Below are 20,570 nucleotides of genomic sequence, written 5' to 3' on the forward strand. Positions count from 1 at the left end.
ACACTGGCCTAGTGGTTTCTGGATGTTTTACTGCAAAAATCCTACATAGTTCACCTTTAATGTGTTATTTTATGTTTTTCAGTCAATGTTAGATAATGTTCATTTTTAATGTTCAGTTATGATGGACATTTAGAGGATTTTCTGTATAAGGTTTTCTTATTTGTTCATTATATACTTTATGTATAACGATGAATGAAACTGCTTATAATTGATTGTGATAAGTGTTTGAGCATAAAAATTTCATTTTATCAATGTATCCATTTCATTTCAACTGTATTTGATCAAATTGAGTTGGACCAACTCAACTACATTGGACCAAATTGAGTTGGAACTTCTGATGAAGGGTTTTTTTCTGTGAAAGGCAAAAGGCTTCACATTTTTATTTTTGGAAAAGTGCCAGCTGACCACATAATATTTTATTTAGTTTAATTTTGTTTAGTTTTATTGGTTTATATAGCAGATTTAATAACGACAGAGTAGACTAAAGTGCCGCACAAAGTATTTTATATTTAATGTTTATTTTAAGTGGCACAGATTCCTCAGTTCTGTCTAACTAAGTCCTTTTCAGGGAATGTACCAAATTCATTATGGGTAAGAAGTGCAGAAAATATCCTACTCCAGAGAAACCAGGGTATATGATAAGACATCCTTCATGCTTCAAAATTCAGCAACTTGGAATGTGAATATGGAATTAGTACATCACAGTGAATAATACTTTCTTGTGAGGTCCACGTTTAAGAAGCTTTACATTATTCACAATAAGTTTAACATAATTTTGACCTAGAAACCATATCCATCATTTAGCTCATGACATTTTTACTAGCTCATTTTCTGTGCAATAATAAATCAACGGTTAATTCAATCATGCAGCAATGAGCGTTCAATACAAGAATCAATCTAAATGCAACTCTGTTTCTATTTCGCATGCAGCAATAAAAGGATACACCCAGTCTAGTTTCAGTTTTTTAGGAGGCAAGTCAGCCTTTGTTTCCAGGCAGTATGTGTCCACCAGGTCTTTGGGCATGTACATGGTGATGGGTCGTCCCTTCAAATACATTTTGACATACCCTTCATCTAGAAAAAGCAACACAGATTTTTAGAGCAAGAAAATGCATGGGTCAGGTCACTGAAGGATCGCTGTGATATCTTTTGTGGTTAAAGTCACCAGATCTTGATTGAGTTAGAATAATGAAGACATATACTGTTCAAAAGTATGGGGCCATTTTTTTTTTTTTTTTGAAAGAACTTAATACTTTTATTCAGCAAGGATGCATAAAGCTTTTTTTTTTACCATCAAATAAATGCTGTTGTTTTGAAATTTCTATTAATTAAAGTATCCTGAAAATATGTATTACAGTTTCCACACAACTATTTTCAGCATTGATAATAATAAATGTTTCTTGAGCAGCAAATCAGAATATTAGAATGATTTCTGAAGGATTATATGAGACTGAAGCCTGGAGTAATGATGCTGAAAATTCAGCTTTGCCATTACAGGAATTAAGTACTTTTTAAAATATATTTATTTTACATAGTTCACAATATTACTGTTACTGTATTTTTTATCAAATAAATGCAGCCTTGGTGAACAATTCTTTCAAAAACATGAAAAAATCGTACCGATCCCACACTTTTGAATTGTAAGAAGTGTTTATAAGTTAATCCAAGATAAAAAATAAAATGACTTTATCCCAAAAGGAGGATTAGAAGGAACTGTAACAGTGTTTAGAATATATTATTTTCTTAAAAAAATTAAATAAGTCAGTAAGATTTAAAATGAAATGATTTGATACATTTTATTACGTACAGTATTTGAGATACAGTCCATTTAAATGCAAAGACAAACAATGCGAAATCAAATGCAGAAGCATGTGAATACAGCAATTGGATGGTTTGATAAATTAGTAATAGACATAAAATAAAGTCACAGACAGGCATGCATGCAAACACAATGGAAAAGGAAATGTACAGTTAATAAAATGCACACTTGAACAAAAGCCTGTTCAAAAGCAAAAAGACAAAAGTGTGAACATGCAGCTTAACATATACACAACATGAAACTAAACCAAATCAAAGTGAGACGATCAAAACAAAAAGAACAAAACGGAACAAAAAAACTCACAAAGATCCTACGGCTTATATTACAGCTGTTTTGATTAGTAACAGATTTGAAAATACTGGCTGGGAGATTTGATTGGACTCCTGTAAGTGGGCATATCTAAGGGCGAGTGGACTGACTGAGAAGTACACTTTCCCAGAGGAAGGGTAAACGGAGGGATCTTTCGGCTTCCGAGACGGGCCACTCTGTCAGAGTGAATCTTGGCCTCTGGTGGGGTGTTCGCAGACTGCGAGGGCACAGTTGACGTGGATTTAGGGGGCTCGGTGGATCCGGTCCTTTTTGACGGTCGGTGCAGGTAGATTTGCACGGTTACTATAGGTGAAGTGGTCAAATTGGGCAGGGCAGGTGCAGGAGGGGGTGAAGAGGTGGGATGAAGTATAATCATGATCAGACATGGTCCAACAGCTTTAGATTCAACTAACAAGACGACAAGGCTTCCACAATACTAAGAAACCACTCTGCAAAACAATCTTTTTCGCAATCAGTATTTTTGTCTTGTTTTCCAGTATCACATCATCTTGAATTAATAACTTTATATATCTAACTATTCTGGCAAATAGTTTTTTTCCCTCTGTTTTAAGCAAACATTGAACAAGATTTAGAGATTTTATGCTTAAAGGGATAGTTCACTTTAAAATGAAAATTATCCTATGATTTACTCACCCTCAAGCCATTCTAGGTGTATATGACATTCTGATGAACACACAGTTACATTAAAAAAAAATGCTGACGCTTCCAAGCTTTATAATGGCAGTGAAGTTTGAAGCTCAAAAAAGTGCATCCATACATAATAAACGTACTCCACACGGCTCCGGGGGGTTAAAGGCGGCATGAAGTCAAATTTTACAATTCGTATTTTTATATTTAATATTGTAGTGTTTACTATTACTGATTTATCTGTGCACTTCATTCATTTTAAAAAATTAATTTACCCTTATAATCTTTAATCAAATACGTTAACTTTCCCTCCCCCATCGAAACGACTTCTCTTCTCTCCCGGTCATGTGCTATGGCGCGAGGGCGGGGTTATCGCCCCCAGTCTCGTTTCAGTACCGCCTCTCAGAAACCTGTCACTGATCGTAGCAATATGGTGGTTAGGTGCATTTTTCTCGGTGTACACAATACCTTCTTCAGGAAGGACTTGAGGCAAAAAGAGAGAAATATATGAGAAATAAAATCTTTTTTTATGTAAAAATTACTCAATATAGTCAGACGAACAGCTTGTCGTGACGGCTCGTACTTAGGAATCCAGCGTGTGTGAATGCGCTTACGGCGCACCCCCTTAAAAGGGAGAGCTGAGAAAAAAGTTTTACAGAAATAAAGCCATAAAAGGCTTAAAATAAGTTACAATTGTAGCATAAACCAGCGAAAAGTGAGGAAATATGCTCAGTAACATGTAGAAAAGATTTAGAGAGAAAATAAATTTATTTAAGAGATAGATCGAGATTTCTCCACAACTGAGTGCAAACTTCAAATCTGCCTCCATTTTGTTAGCAACGCCCAACTTCCAACGATCCAATCAATTCCTGAAGGACGAAATCAAGCCCCGCCCTACATTTTTTCTAATTTCAGAAGCCGTTTCACTCGGATATACGTCACAATAAGGAGAAAAAGACGGTCTCAACTTCTGTTTCACGCCGACTTTAATGAAGGCCTTCTGAAGCAAATTGATGGGTTTTTGTTATAAAGTAAAAAATGTTATAAAGTAAAATACCTAGTTTCCGCCAGACCGCCTTCCACATTCAACTTACGAAAAAGCGTAACTGGCGTGACGTATCACTAGAACGCATTTTGATCTGCGAGAGGCGTTACATTTTCTTCGTAAGTTGAATATGGAAGGCGGTATGGCGGAAGCTAGATATTTTACTTTGTAGTTTTAAGTTTTAAATATGGATATTTTTCTTACACAAATGCATGGCTTCACTTCACCACTGTGTTGAGTAAGTTTACTATGGATGTATGCACATTTTTGATCTTCAAACTCAATGGACCCCATCACTGTCATTATAAAGCTTGGAAACATCAGGATATTTATTAATATAGCTCTGATTGGGTTCATAAGAAAAGAAGAAAGTCATATACACCTAGGATGGCTTGAGGGTGAGTAAATCATGGGGTAATGTTCATTTTAAAGTGAACTAATCCTTTAAAAAAGCCAATGAGATAAGAAAAATAAACTTTAATAAACTAAAAAATAAAATATCTATAAAATATAAAAAATAAAAAAAAATTATTATACATTTTGATCTGGTTTTAAATATATTTACTTTTATTCTGGAAATAATCTGGCAAGCCAAAAATGCTGATTACGAAAATTATTTTTGCAGTGCTGATTACAGTGGGTAGGGGAAGCGCATGGGAATCTATTATCTTAGAGGAAAACCAGGAATACTGGAAACAGGCTGAAAAAACATATTCTGAAGAAATATTACTCTAAATTCCCAAGTGATATTTGGTATTTTCATTTGCTTGCCTTACCGGCTTTTTGTGACTATAAAACACAGTGAGTCATTCATCATATGTTGCATCAACATTGAAGACTATAGTTTGGGGAAAATAATTTCCACTTAGTGACACACTGCACATCGACCTGCATGTGTCTGACATTTAATTTCAGATTTATGATAAGCACCGAACTCCAAAAAACCAGAAGAGCTGGTTGACGCAGGATGATGAATGCCCTTTACGGGACTGAAAGAACAAATATGTGTGCGTGGAGCAAAAACCATCCAGTGAGCTGCTGTGTGACTGCAGGAAACTGCTGTGCTCCCATGGTGCGGGTGGAAAAACAAGTGCAATGAGCAGTGAGCAAAACACCCAGGATCTGTCAGAGCAGCGTCACTCAAGAGTTAACAGCTTGTGTTTTAGCACCACTGCAATCATCCACAGGTTGGCTTCACTCAGAAAGGTGTTACAGAGAGTGCACATTAGTTTATTGGGAAGGTTTGCATTTCTGGACAAAGGGTGGGAATTTCTAATCACACACGCATTTGTCTATTCAACCCAGACCCTTACGCAAGACAGCTCTGTGGGTGCCGATTCTGTCATAATATGAAGCCAGAGCTGTCAAACTCAGCCAGATTACCATCTCAACAAGAATACCAGGAAATAAATTGTATAAAGGGACATTATATGATTCGTACAGCAGAAATAACCAATGTAAATATGTAAGACATCTCTTAAAGATCCCTTAAAAGGTTTGTAGCAATGATTTTTAGAAACGTACTCTTTATATTCTGGATTCATATGGTTTTACAAACATCTAAACCATTTTCAAAAACATTTACATTTAATTTACATTTACACCTACAGTGAACACATATGAATTATTATTTTCAAAATAGTTATATATATATATATATATATATATATATATATATATATATATATATATATATATATATATATATATATATATATATATATATATATATATATATATATATTTATTTTTTTTTTTTATTTTTTTTAAGGTAAAAGTAATTTTTTTTACAAATAACATTATTTTTTTATTCATAAATATCTTCTTTTTTTTTTTTTGTCACACCACATTACATTTTACCTCCTGCACTAACCTTGCCTTGTCGTAAAAAGCAAATTATCTGATATTTTAAGTGATTTATTGATCTTGACACAGTCGTAAGTCTGCAGGGGCCCTTTCTATGATGTACTTTCCTATTATATCAAACACTGGTTGTTCATAGGGTCTTTATTAAAATAATTTTACAGTATCTGGCACTTCATAAAACAGCTCTACTAGCTGTCATTGCATGTTTAAGCGGAGTTGTAATTGCCTTCTTTATTTTGTTGAAGTGATTTAAATAACTTCCCTCTGGCTATAAGAATCAAGTTATATCCACAGAGCTGCTCACACAAGGGGTAGTTGACAAACAATGCCTACCTTTGCAGTGTGTCACACGTCGCATCCCTTTGTGAACGTACAGAGACAAAGACAATCATGTAAGATGGCAGAAGACGGCTCATGGAAAGACAGACCCCTGTTCATAAGATCCCAGGTTGCCATGTCTGGGTAATTACTCTACAAGCTCCTCCGGGAAAGTCGTTTCATTTGTCAAACGCTCTATTTAACAAATCTCCACTGGTGTTTGATTAATTTGATGTACTGTATATTTAACATCTGGAATTGCTTTCTTGATGACTTCAATTAATCAAAGTTTTCTGGCACAGTTAAATACAGCAACTGGGTCAAATATACAGTAGGAAGGAACATGCAAATTCCGCCTTCAGGCAGAACAGTTAGTTTTATTCTGCCTCATATGGCTGTGCACACTAGGCGCTCTGCTTTTACACTGACACCAAATCCAATTTGTTTTGACGTTCCCAAGAACTGCTGCTGAATTCCTTTGTATTCTTTTCGAAACAATGAAGCCTGCACTGCTTCTGACCAGAACTGATGTATAATAGATAAACACAATGACTATAAACGCCTATCAGACCTTGAAAATGTCAAGTTTCTTTTGATTGAAAAAGTCCCTGTACTCTACAGAATTATGTTAATTACTCTCTCAGTGCATTTTCTATGCACAATAACTATACTTATATTACAGTAAATATGTTCTATCAACAGAATTTATATTATATTATAATATTATATAATATTATATTAATTGTGTGACCAAAGGCATAAAAATTATAAATACAAATAAAATGCAATAAATATATAAAACACAAAATATAAGTATACAAACACACACATTAAAATAAAAAAAGGAAATGTTTTTGGTAACGGATGATGTTACTAATAAAAGAATAGGGTTTTTTTTAGTGAAATGAACTGAAAAAAGATAGTACAGCACAATACAGACCAATGCAGTGACCTTCATGAGCCACGACTGGAGAGCACAAAGGCACAAAGCTCTGAAAACCTTTTTTTTCCTTGAATTTCTGTCCCTCATTTCAACATCTGTCCACCTTCTAAATGAGCTGCCAAACAAAATAACTTCTGGTTGGTCAGCCATTCATTTAGAGGACGTGTTTGACCAAAGTTAGCAAAGTTTGTACTTTTTGGAAAGTTTAGTCAAAAAGAGAAATGACAGTTTAACCATTGCTTTGTTTGTGACTGATCCAGTCTTGGTTCATACTCTATCACATGGGAAAATGGCACCTGGCTCTTACCTGCGCTGAAAACAGGCTCCCTCTGTTTGCTGTAGGGGGTGAGAAAGGAAACAAGTCACCCAAATGTGCTTGTCTATGTGTGTGTGTGTGTGTGCAATGTTTCATTTGTATTTCATTGTATCATTCTTATTCAGTTACCCATATCAGGTAAACATCATTTTTAAAATCACGTGTGCACAAAGTATATATTAAGTTCCATACTTTTCTGTGGCTTTCTTGCCACTGGAGTTGCTCCCTGTGGAACCAGTGCGTGTGCGATTGTTTTTGGAGTCCACACCACTGTCTTTCCTGTTGTTGGGGCCGACTTGCTCGGATGAGCTTGTTCTCTTCACAGTGCTATGAATGATAGAAGGCAAGATATTAACATTATTTTGGCTCTTACCTAAGAAAAGGCACAACAAAACACCAACAATTGATAAACCTAAAAATATTCCTGAAATGAAACATACTAGTGAATGGGAAAATGTGGAATTTTCTTTTTTAATATGGCACAAAATGATAGATTTGAAGATACTGTTTGAATTACTTACATTTTAGTATTTATTTTAGAATTAGTATATATATATATATATACACACACTACCGTTCAAAGTTTGGGGAAACTAAGTTATTTGATGAAAAATACAGGAAATAAATATTGAGAGATTAGATTTTTACTCCATCTATCGTATAAAACATTGGCGATTAAGGCACGGTTTCCATCCCATTGTGTGGGATGGAAAATTGTCACTTCCTGGGAAATTGGCACAAAATATCTGTAAGAATGGAAGTCGCTGCAATCGGGGAAGCCACTATGGCTCTTTTTTTCCAACATCATAAATGACTTGTGCCTCAGAATGTGCAGTCTAAACGTGATCATGTGATCTTGCGTTCGGATGCTGGTGTTTGGGAACACAATCATATGAGACACTTCTGGCAGGTTATTATTACACCATTCTTATTGCAGACTTTGGCTCAACATTGAGTGTCAGTGTCACATTTAGTTCATTGTGTTTTTGTTCATGTTCCTGTGTTTCTGTCTCCTTAGTTACTAATTCCTTCCTGTTTGTAACCTATAGGTTACTGATTACCTGTGTGAAGTTTAGTTCTCTGTGTATAAGTTAAGTACTCCCTCAGTTCACTTTGGTTATTGTCATAAGTGTGTTATTGACATAAGTGTGTTTTGCGTGCATGTTCTCATGAGATTCTCCTGTGTAGTTCTGTTCGTGAATTAAAGACTATTTAGATTGAATTCCTTCATCATTTGTGTTGGACTGCAACCACAACAGTGACATTAAGATGCTTTGCAATAAAATTGGTCTGCTGGTAGTGGCAAAGTCGCATGAGTTTTTTGTTTTCTTGCACATTGAGGGATTTATGAATGCACACCTTGCTGTAAAAAGTATTTGTTTCTTAAAAAAAGATTTGAACGGTAGTTTGTGTATACAGTAGTGGCCAAAAGTGATGTAGTATGACCTAGGAAAATTGACTTTTTATTAAAATTATTTTAAAAAATGTGTCAGTGTTTTGCATAGTTGTGCTTGGTGTCAATTGTTTTATTTGTGATAACGCAAATGATACATTCCAAATTGTGTAGACATCATTTTTAGCCAGGCTGTCAAGAAATTATGAACATGCAAAAACAAGAGAGAACCAACATAATATTAATAACTGATTATGCTGTGGTCAATGTATGCTTATTATTTTTGCATATAAAAATAAAACCTGTAGCTGTAGTTTACCCCTTTTTTGCCAAATAATTTTGTCAGATAAATACTTTAAACAAGTTTAGCGTTTTGTTCTTCCCTCATATTTAAAATATACAAAAATATACAAGATTTTCCTCATATTTTGATGGTTTAATTGTAGGGTCATTAAAAACAAATCCCCAAGCCAATTCCAAAAACAAAAAGTTTGAGCATTTATGTACCTAACTTGTAATATTGTCTCTAAATATCTTTCATGAAGCCTAATTTTCCAACAATAGCCTATACCACAAACAATAACATTTACACAGAAAAAAGGAAATGGCAATGTAGAGATAATACTGGCAACATCCCAGCCAATTATAACAGACAACCAGCACTGGCCACCCACAAAGAGGCATAGCAAACGCATATAAGACAAACAACCCAAAGAAATGTATATTTTATTTGTTTAGTTTAGTTTTTTCTCTGTTCATGTTCATGCCCTGTTGCTGTGTCTTTGTGCATTAGAAAGGAGTGAATTGAGCCTGGGTGCCCTTTAAAACTTGTCAACAAAAGAAAAGACCCCATCAGCAGTCCACTGGATGCCAGGCTCAAGTCTAATCCAGACTGCAGGGCTAAAGTTCATTTGGCCCAGCCATTGGCGGATGGTGTTATCCCATGTTAAATAGGCTGCAGGATCTTCATGCTTTGTGAGGCTTTTTGTCAATAATGGCACTTCAGGCATACAAGCAAGTGGGTATAGAGTTAGTCTATAGACTGCACAGGGCTCTCGCTTCAAGGCATGATGGGAATAGAAGCTTTACAGGCTGCATTGAAAGAGTGCCTGATGAGAAGCTAGGGAAAAAAAACACATGTCAAAGCCAAAGAGTGCCCAGTTTCACAAGAATCAAAAGCAAAGCTCATCTCCCAGTGCAGTGGTAATTCCTGTGGGATTCCCTCGGCTTGCTAGGGTTTTAAGCTGTTCTTGAATAATGGTTTAAAAACATACCCTTAAAGTCTTTTTATTATAAAAAATGTCAGAAGTCCACAGCACTTTTGAGAAGATTGCAGATCCCTTTGGCAACAAAAAAAAACCTCTCACCTGTAAGGTGGCCTTAGAAGAAACCTGGGCAGATGGGACAGACTAGAACATGCAACAGATAGGAAGAAGAGGAGGGGACAGAGAGGTCTCACAGGATGACAAATACATGTGACAGACAGTTGACACTCACAAACAAAGACAAGCAGGGGTCGTCAGCTGGGTTGTGTGTCGTAATAATAAATGTCTGCTTATTCATTAATTCGTCTGCATGATGTGTATTTATTAAACAAAGAAAGATTGATGCTGCACAGCTGGAGAATTTGTGAGAATGACTGTTTCATGAATATTGTCATTTTGATTTTCACAGTGACAAGAAAACATAATTGCAGAAGTATTTTTAAACTAGTGCATAATATCATTAAATCCGGATTGACTTGATGGATTTTAGAAATGGAAAAATTATCTGATTATTATTCATGGATAATAAATAAACTAATAATAATACTTTTATTTAGCAAAAAAGCATTAAAATGATCAAAAGTGACAGTAAAGACATTTATAGTGTTACAAAGGATTTCTATTTCAAATAAATGCTCTAATTGTAAACTTTTTTATTCATCCCAAAAAAATGTTTTAACTTGTTCTTTGTCATCTAAAACCTGGTTGCACTGCATAGCTTCCTACATCACAGATGACTCACTTTCAGGTTTAGCATGAACTGGTAAAGATGTGAGCTGACCTTTATAAGACAAAACCTGTTATCTTTGTATTTGCATGCACTGGATGAATATTATATGGAAAGCTGATCCAGAACTGCATGTCAATACAATACAAAAAATGTAATCTCCACTCTAAAGTGAAAAGACTGAGAATGTCTTAATTATTTTTATTTCTAAAATGAAAAGGAGTTTAGACTAAGCCTTCATTCATTTATACATTAACCAGGCAAAGATAAGACAGATATTTGTTGTTTAACCAATGATGAATTGACTACATGAATTGATTTGATAAGTGGTTGACATACAGAGGGGTCTGACAGGCAAAGTAGTCTTGATTTTTAAGGCAGGAATACGCCGCGTTTAAAATATGAACTGATTTCAAAATACTAGGCATCATACACTAAACAACTAGGGGTCACACACTACCATATTTTTTAAGTTGTTCCGAACACAACATACACAACAAACTCATGCAGAAACATGCGCCTCGCTTCTAGGAGACTCATGACAATTGAAAACGATCGTCTCAAAACTGGACGAAATCAAAGTCTGAAGCTTAAAAAAACAGAGTCTGTGCTCATCATAAGCAGTTTTCTGTGGAATCTGTCAACTCTGATCTGCACAGGTCAAAGTAAATTTGCCTCAACTGAACAACAGTAAAGAAGGAAGCACACTTGTGGTGAACTCCAATCTGCAGACTGACTTTGACTCAACTAGCATCAACTCCTCCAGACTGCAAATTGGGATAAAAATCTCAACAAAATGTATTCCAGTCTTTAGTCTCTTACCTTTTGGTTGCTGGTGAGTTGTTGTCCTTCTTGGAGCTGGAGGGTGATGGCAGTGTGCCGCCCTTCTTTGACAGGACAGTACCATTATTGACTGTGGGTCTCAGGGGCAGGGCTGCAATCATCGGTCTAGCTGAAAGATGGGAGCACACATGGGCAGAATTACACACAGCACTGCAGTCAGATGTTCATTGCCTGTTGTTTCTGTACTCTTTGTAAACTAGCTCCAGTTAATGTCAATCTGTAATAGCTAACTTTACATTCTCAAAGGCCCCATGAAATTGCTTGACAAGGACAAGTTTTTTTTTTTGTCCTGTGTGTGACGTATTTCCTATTGAAACATGCAATTTGACAGTTTGACAGTGACTCATCCCTTTTGTTTTAAACGACCAATAGGTTTATTCACATCATAGTCATGAACAATCATTTGATACTAGCTAGTTACTTGAATGTGGTATTAGGGAAGGGACATTCTCATTCTAGAGACCATCTGATTGGACAAAAATCTGTGGAGTGCAGGATGAATCAATGTTTTTGCTCTGTGGTTCTAAAAGCATGGAAGCTTGTTTCTGCCACAGAATAAAACATTTTAAAAGATAATTGCAACTTTTTATCTCACAATTTTAAATTTACAAAAAATATTAAGTCAGAATTGTGAGATATAAAGTCGCAACTCTGACTATTTTTCTTGCAATTGCGAGTTTATATCTCGCAATTCTGACTTTATATCTAGCATTTGCATGTTATAAAGTCAGAATTGCGACTTTATATCATGCAATTCTAACTTTATAACTGGATATTGCGACTTTGTGGCACGCAACTCAAAAAAAAAAGTCAGAATTGTGAGATAAAAAGTATTTTTTTTAAAGCTTTTTTATTGTTTTATTCTGTGGTGGAAACAAGCTTCCGTACAAAAGTAGTTTTGAGTAAAAAAAACATTAGCATATATATAAGTATATATGGAGAGTTTTGGAAAAAGGTAACAGAATTTTCATTTTAATTTCAATTGAGCTTTTATATAAGTTATTTATATACAGTACACTACCATTTGAAAGTTTGGGGTCAGTAAGATTTTTAAAACCATTTTTAAAATCTTACTGGCTCCAAACTTATGAATAGTAGTGTATATATTAAATAATTAATGGACCTCACAGTAAACATTTCTAGATGCTGAATTCCCAGAATAGAACGATGACCACAGAAATCCAGAGTAGTTTTTTTCTTGTTTCCTCAGTCCTGCAAGAGGCCGATCCACGAAAAGACTCCATTAAAATGCATTTGTGGTTCACAAAAGTCTTGGGATGGGGAATGTCCTTTTGTGCAATTGAAGTACTTAATAGTGCATCCACACCTGCAGTCTAACTGCTGATGGCATAGACTTTGGAGAGCCTTTATTTAGTTTATCCTATGAGTCTGCATTATTAAATATTCATCACAGCAGAGCTGCTTGAATGCGTGATGAATGTGTAGGCAGTGACACAGAGATAGTAGAAAAAATAAAAGTAAGAATGAGGCAAAATTGCAAGTGAGAAATAGAGGAGGACTTTTTGTTTCAAAGATATCAGCCTGCGTGGAGCGTGAAGGATTTTGCAGAAGCAAAGCATGACTCATCTAGCACACACTTCAAACAGGCAGAGGAACGGATAAACTGAAAATGAGCTAGCCAAAGTACAACTAAGCTAAGCGTTTCTTTAACGGTTTAATGGAGGAGTCTTGGAACCCAGGTTGACATTTGGTAGCACAAATGCAGTCTGGCTAATTAGTGTCTGACACCAAAGCAGAAGTCTGTTTCAAACCTTTGAGATGGTAAAGACATGTGACTCTAAGTATCCAGTTTATCCTACAGTTCAAAGGATTATGTGGATGTAGGAAAGCTTTGTTAAACAATCACCAAAAAAAATCTAGATTCTCAAGACAACAAGCCACTTTCCATGTCTGTTAGAGCAAAACTGAGCTCATTCTAGGATACTTTTTTGAGAGATATTACAATATGGATGTGGTAGATTGTCAGTCGAGCATTGAATGTAATCAGGGCGGCGTGTTTGTTAAGCACACTAACAAGCATCTTATAGTGTTAATCTCACTTAACTCACAGGAACTCTAGACGTGTGAGTTAGGGCTTTATGTCACACAGGCTGGAGTGAAATTAGGGACGCACAATATGTCAATGATCATAAGAGTATGAGCCAATATTTGTGTTTTTGAATGATTAGGTTGATATTGAAAGAAATACTGTAAGATCCATTCTTTCCTGAGCTAAGTATTTTTACCATTTATTTTTCAACTGTATGATGATTCTATCCATGATTCCACTTACGTGAAAGTCCACGTAAATATGAAAACTTTGTCATCAATACTCATCAATATGTCGTTTCAAACCTTTATGAAGATGTTTTGAAGTAACCAAACAGTGTCAGTTCCCATTGACTGTTTGATTGTATTTTTTGTCCATACAATGAAAATCAATGGGAACCATAGACTGTAAAAAAAAACGACGACGCACCATCAGTCTCTTCCAATGTAGGAAAGCTACCAATGTCCCATTATGGCACTGATTCGGGACCTGAGTCTGCGCAGTAGTGAACTTGGGACCCGAGTCTGCGCAGTAGTGAGCGTGAAGTTGAGCCGTGGTATCAAGGCGCCCATACTCCTGCAGAACCGGTTTGTACAGTTTACAGCAGAACAACTAATTTTGTCGGTGTGAAATTAACAGTTATGGAAATGTAGAAATTAAAGTTAAAGCTCCAATCTCCTCCCGAAAATCCAGAAAAAAGTAAGTTGGTGCCTCAGTGACTACTTCGCTCAGAGAAACTGCCAATCATGATGTGAATGCTTCACTTTTCAGGACTTGTGCGGCACACTTGATGGGAACCGAAACCAGCATTCTTAACAAAATACCAACCTTCTTCAAAATATCTTCTTTTACGTTCCACAGAAGAAAGGAAGTCATTCAAGTTTGGAACTACATGAGGGTGAGTAAATGATGACAATATTTTCATTTTGAGTGGACTATCCCTTTGATTGAAATGTAGTGTGAATGCGGTCTTTAAAAAATACTTTAAATACTATAATTTAAATTTTAATCATAATCATCATATTGGTTATCAGCCATAACAGTATGTTCATTCAAATGAAAATAATGAATTTTATTGTCATTTTATTGTCAAATTGTAATAAATTTGAAAATAATTTAGCATGATGTAAATTAAGCATCTCTAAACTAAAGCCAGTAGATTAAGATTTAACCTCTCTACAGGATTTCTGTTACATAACTCATGATTTATGCAGATGAGTTGAACTTAACAAATGGAGTCACTCAAATACCTGCATTGTATAATATCATGTAAATAAACATCAGATTGAAAATGACTGTATCCGCTTTGCATATTAATAAACACTCAGTAAATCAACATGCCTTAATTACAAATAAATACCAACATTAATGTGATTAAGATTTCAAATTAAAAAGATGGACTATCAATATCAGCCAAAATGGCTATATCGGTGCATTCCTAAGTGAAATATAATTAATATAAAACTCAGTGTTCATGCATTTTAAAGCACGGTGAAGAACACAGTTCCAGTGATGCGACTGAGACACAAGCCCCACTCCCTACCTGGCTTCCCAACACTGCTGTCAGAGGAGGGAGAGTCTCTCCTCACTGCTGCTTCTAAACACGCTCACGGTATGAGAGAACAGTTGAAGGCAGGGAACAGGAGGATAGGAAAGTAGAGAAGAGCGAAAGAAACGAAGAGCAACATGAGAGAAAACTGTAGCCGGAGCAAGGATGGGATGGAGATGAAAACAAGAAATGGCACACAGGTGGTTCTGTAGAGAGCTGTTTTTCCAGTAAGGCTTATAACAAACACTGAACACCGTCTAGCAAAGCAGGTGAGATAGAACGCAAAGTGGAAATAAACAAACAGCGCAGTCTGGAAACTCTAGGACTTTCCACCAGATGAGGTCTTGTGTGAAGGTCTGTGAAGTACCTTTGGTTGGTCCTTTCCTGCTGAGCATGGCCTGCTGCTCCTCTGAGATGTTCAGCCTCCTCACCACGTCAGCCAGCGCCGACTTAAGCAGCTGAATCTCATCCTCCTGCATCTGAACCCGCTGCTCCAGAGAGGCGATCCGGTCCGTCACCTCCATACTGCTCGTTGCCGAGGCACTGTCATCTATAACACACGAAAAACCCTCAAACATACGAAAAAGCAATGGTGAAATAATGCTGCAAACATCTTAATTCTAGCTCCTCCTTGAACTGCCACCTTAACGTGGTGGAGGGGTTTGAGTACCCGAATGAACCTAGGAGCTATGTTGTCCGGGGCTATATGCCCCTGGTAGGGTCTCCCAAGGCAAACAGGTCCTAGGGGACGGGTCAGACTAAGAGCAGTTCAAAAACCCCTTATGACGACAATGACAACGAGGACCGTGACGTCGCCCGGTATGGCGCAGCCGGGGCCCCACCCTGGAGCCAGGCCTGGGGTTGGGGCTCGTATGCGAGCGCCTGGTGGCCGGGCCTTCCCCCACGGGGTCCGGCCGGGCTCAGCCCGAAGGAGCGACGTGGGGACACCTTCCCGTGGGCCCACCACTCACGGGAGGGACCGTAAGGGGCCGGTGCGGAGAAGATCGGGCAGCAGTCGAAGGCAGGAGCCTAGACAACCCGATCCCTGGACACGGAAACTGGCTCTTGGGACATGGAATGTCACCTCACTGGCGGGGAAGGAGCCTGAGATTGTGCGTGAGGTTGAGAGGTTCCGACTAGAGATAGTCGGAATCACCTCTACGCACGGCTTGGGCTCTGGAACCACACTCCTCGAGAGAGGATGGACTCTTCACCACTCTGGAGTTGCCCATGGTGAGAGGCGGCGGGCTGGTGTGGGTTTGCTTATAGCCCCCCAGCTCTGCCGCCATGTGTTGGAGTTTACCCCGGTGAACGAGAGGGTTGTTTCCCTGCGGCTTCGGCTCAGGGATAGGTCTCTCACTGTTGTTTGTGCCTACGGGCCGAACGGCAGTGCAGAGTACCCGGCCTTTTTGGTGTCCCTGGGAGGGGTGCTGGAAAGTGCTCCGACTGGGGACTCCGTCGTTCTACTGGGGGACTTCAACGCCCACGTGGGCAATGACAGTGACACCTGGAGGGGCGTGATTGGGAGGAACGGCCCCCCTGATCTGAACCCGAGTGGTGTTCAGTTATTGGACTTCTGTGCTAGTCACGGTTTGTCCATAACGAACACCATGTTCAGGCATAAGAGTGTCCATCAGTGCACATGGCACCAGGACACTCTAGGTCGTAGGTCAATGATCGACTTTGTGGTCGTTTCATCTGACCTGCGGCCGTATGTCTTGGACACTCGGGTGAAGAGAGGGGCGGAGCTGTCAACTGATCACCACCTGGTGGTGAGTTGGATCCGATGGCGGGGGAGGAAGCTGGACAGACCCGGTAGACCCAAGCGTACTGTAAGGGTCTGCTGGGAACGTTTGGCCGAGCCCCCTGTCAGAGAGATCTTCAACTCCCACCTCCGGCAGAACTTCGACCGGATCCCGAGGGAGGCTGGAGATATTGAGTCCGAATGGACCATGTTCTCCACCTCCATTGTCAAAGCTGCCGCTCGGAGCTGTGGCCGTAAGGTCTCCGGTGCATGTCGAGGCGGCAATCCCCGAACTCGGTGGTGGACACCGGAAGTAAGGGATGCCGTCAAGCTGAAGAAGGAGTCCTATCGGGCCTGGTTGGCTTGTGGGACTCCTGAGGCAGCTGACATGTACCGGCAGGCTAAGCGGACTGCAGCCCGGGTGGTTGTGGAGGCAAAAACTCGGGCCTGGGAGGAGTTCGGTGAGGCCATGGAAAAGGACTATCGGCTGGCCTCGAAGAGATTCTGGCAAACCGTCCGGCGCCTCAGGAGGGGGAAGCAGTGCCCTACCAACGCTGTTTACAGTGGCGATGGGCAGCTGTTGACCTCAACTGGGGATATCGTCGGACGGTGGAAGGAATACTTTGAGGATCTCCTCAATCCCGCCATCACGTCTTCCATTGAGGAAGCAGAGGCTGGGGGCTCAGAGGAGGACTCGTCCATCACCCGGGCTGAAGTCACCGAGGTGGTCAAGAAACTCCTCGGTGGCAAGGCACCGGGGGTGGATGAGATCCGCCCTGAGTACCTCAAGTCTCTGGATGTTGTGGGGCTGTCTTGGCTGACACGCCTCTGCAACATCGCGTGGCGGTCGGGGACAGTGCCTCTGGGATGGCAGACCGGGGTGGTGGTCCCTCTTTTTAAGAAGGGGGACCGGAGGGTGTGTTCCAACTACAGAGGGATCACACTTCTCAGCCTCCCCGGGAAAGTCTATGCCAGGGTACTGGAGAGGAGAATACGGCCGATAGTAGAACCTCGGATTCAGGAGGAACAGTCTGGTTTTCGTCCGGGCCGTGGTACACTGGACCAGCTCTATACCCTCTACAGGGTGCTGGAGGGTTCATGGGAGTTTGCCCAACCAGTCCACATGTGTTTTGTGGATTTGGAGAAGGCATTCGACTGTGTCCCTCGCGGCATCCTGTGGAGGGTGCTCGGGGAGTATGGGGTCCGGGGTCCTTTGCTAAGGGCTGTCCGGTCCCTGTACGACCAAAGCAGGAGTTTGGTCCGCATTGCCGGCAGTAAGTCAGACTTGTTCCCGGTGCATGTTGGACTCCGGCAGGGCTGCCCTTTGTCGCCGGTTCTGTTCATAATTTTTATGGACAGAATTTCTAGGCGCAGCCAGGGGCCGGAGGGTGTCAGGTTTGGGGACCATGCGGTTTCGTCTCTGCTCTTTGCGGATGACGTTGTCGTGTTGGCCCCTTCTAACCAGGACCTTCAGCATGCACTGGGACGGTTTGCAGCCGAGTGTGAAGCGGCTGGGATGAGGATCAGCACCTCCAAATCCGAGGCCATGGTCCTCAGTCGGAAAAGGGTGGTTTGCCCTCTTCAGGTTGGTGGAGAGTTCCTGCCTCAAGTGGAGGAGTTCAAGTATCTAGGGGTCTTGTTCACGAGTGAGGGGAGGATGGAACGGGAGATTGACAAACGGATCGGTGCAGCTTCTGCAGTAATGCGGTCGATGTACCGGTCTGTTGTGGTGAAGAAAGAGCTAAGCCGTAAGGCGAAGCTCTCGATTTACCGGTCAATCTACGTTCCTACTCTCACCTATGGTCATGAGCTTTGGGTCATGACCGAAAGGACAAGATCCCGGATACAGGCGGCCGAAATGAGTTTTCTCCGCAGGGTGGCTGGGCGCTCCCTTAGAGATAGGGTGAGGAGCTCAGTCACTCGGGAGGAACTCGGAGTAGAGCCGCTGCTCCTCCACATCGAGAGGGGTCAGTTGAGGTGGCTCGGGCATCTGTTCCGGATGCCTCCTGAGCGCCTTCCCGGGAAGGTGTTTCGGGCATGTCCAACCGGGAGGAGGCCCCGGGGAAGACCTAGGACACGCTGGAGGGACTATGTCTTCCGGCTGGCTTGGGAACGCCTCGGTGTCCCCCCGGAAGAGCTGGAGGAAGTGTCTAGGGAGAGGGAAGTCTGGGCATCTCTGCTTAGACTGCTGCCCCCGCGACCCGGCCCTGGATAAAGCGGAAGAAGATGGATGGATGGATGGATCTTAATTCTAGATTTTATTCCGTATATCTACTATATAACATGGCATTTTCACTGTCACACAAGATAAAAATGAATATAATTAGCATTGTCATCATTTAAAATGCAGTAAATGGTTAAAAATGTATTTGTCTTACATAGACCTGTTGATATAAAAACTGCTTTGTTATTAAATATTTTTTTCAAAAATTGTCCAATGGTGTGACTGTCTCAAGCATGGTTCAATAAATTACAACTTTTATCAATTAAAAAGAAAACCATACAAATGTTATACCTCAGGCATAATTGAACAAGTGTCTATTTTAGTAAATGACAATCATTATATTCATCCATATATTTCTAAAAGCGTAGGAACTTTTGTCACTGAAAAGTTGAAGTTTAATTAGTTGAAGGACCCCATTCAAGGTCATGTTACTGAAGCCCATGATATGTGCACATGATAAGTTTTTGACTCAGAATTGTTGAAATACTTTTTGGAACCACTATAAAAATGTGAAGTTTTGTTGTCCTTTGGTGCGACACCCCTATATTCTTACCTGTTGCCATGTCACACCATTGGACACATTTCAGTTCAAATGGTCAAAAAAACAGTAAAAGAATTGACAAAGTTAGTGACCCCTTATATTTTCTCAAACATCAGACTTTACACTACAGAATAATATATTATTTCTTCAAAAGTGGTTTTTACAAAGAAAGCATTTTTTACTGCATATTTGTCAACTACCCAAGTACCACTGTTCAAGTCAGCATGAAACGGAAATTCCCTATTGTGATGTATATCCCAGTGAAACTGCTTCTGGAATTCAAAAAAAAAATTTGTCTAGGACTGGATTTCATCCTCTGGAATTGATTGGATCATAGGAAGTTGGGCATTGCTAACTAAAGGGAGGTAGATCTGAATATCAGTCAGTTGTGGGGGATATAGTCCCACCCTCTGCCAAGAGATGCGTCATGAAGAGAACAGATGCTGTTTCGAGGGGGAGGTTAACATTTAAAAAAAATAAGATTTGCACGGATATTATTTATGATAAAATAAGAATTGTCAATTTTGATTTAATGTGTCTTTAAAAATGAAGTTATGTTTCTTGAGGCACCACATGTTCAGAATGAATAATAAGACCCCAGACCCCAGTTTGAAAAATTTTGCTTTGAAACACCAGTACATAGTATACTTTGAAAGACGCGCGGACAGGGCTGCGCGCGTGACGCGTCCGGGCGCGGTTAGTGAAGTATACCCGGGCCTTTAATAGTACAATAGATGTTCTGGGCAACTTAAAAAGCTTCATAGAAGCCTGAATGTCAAAGAAAAGCTAAAAATGTCAACCAAAGCAGACATCACACATCCAGCATTATTAGTAATCCCATCCATTCCAGTTAATTATACCATAGGTGACCATCAAATTTGAACTCTCTCTCTCTCTCTCTCTCTCTCTCTCTCTCTCTCTCTCTCTCTCTCTCTCTCTCTCTCTCTCTCTCATAAAAGTGCAGATTCCT

General features: G+C 39.6%; 1 protein-coding gene across 19 annotated transcripts in view; it reads right to left on the bottom strand.

Annotated features, from left to right (window-relative positions):
• The window catches only part of eml1 (EMAP like 1), an 80,103-nt gene that overhangs the window by 15,129 nt on the left and 44,404 nt on the right, over window positions 1-20,570 (bottom strand). For 6 of the 19 annotated variants that reach the window (XR_013817797.1, XR_013817800.1, XM_079833599.1 and 3 more), the window contains exons 2-8: window positions 15,459-15,641; window positions 15,086-15,139; window positions 11,472-11,601; window positions 7,457-7,591; window positions 7,256-7,284; window positions 6,021-6,047; window positions 945-1,074 (exon numbers count right to left, since the gene is read on the bottom strand). Coding sequence is in view for 13 of the 19 variants with exons in the window: in XM_079833599.1 (XP_079689725.1) it covers window positions 945-1,074; window positions 6,021-6,047; window positions 7,256-7,284; window positions 7,457-7,591; window positions 11,472-11,601; window positions 15,086-15,139; window positions 15,459-15,641 (688 nt within the window). In the remaining 6 variants the exon portion in view is untranslated. The remainder of the gene's footprint in view (window positions 1-944; window positions 1,075-6,020; window positions 6,048-7,255; window positions 7,285-7,456; window positions 7,592-11,471; window positions 11,602-15,085; window positions 15,140-15,458; window positions 15,642-20,570) is intronic. The other 13 variants (XR_013817795.1, XR_013817798.1, XM_079833607.1 and 10 more) reach the window with 3 other exon arrangements.

The sequence above is a fragment of the Gobio gobio genome, assembly GCF_949357685.1.
Source record: "Gobio gobio genome assembly, chromosome: 13".
In the NCBI taxonomy this organism is placed as follows: domain Eukaryota; kingdom Metazoa; phylum Chordata; class Actinopteri; order Cypriniformes; family Gobionidae; genus Gobio; species Gobio gobio.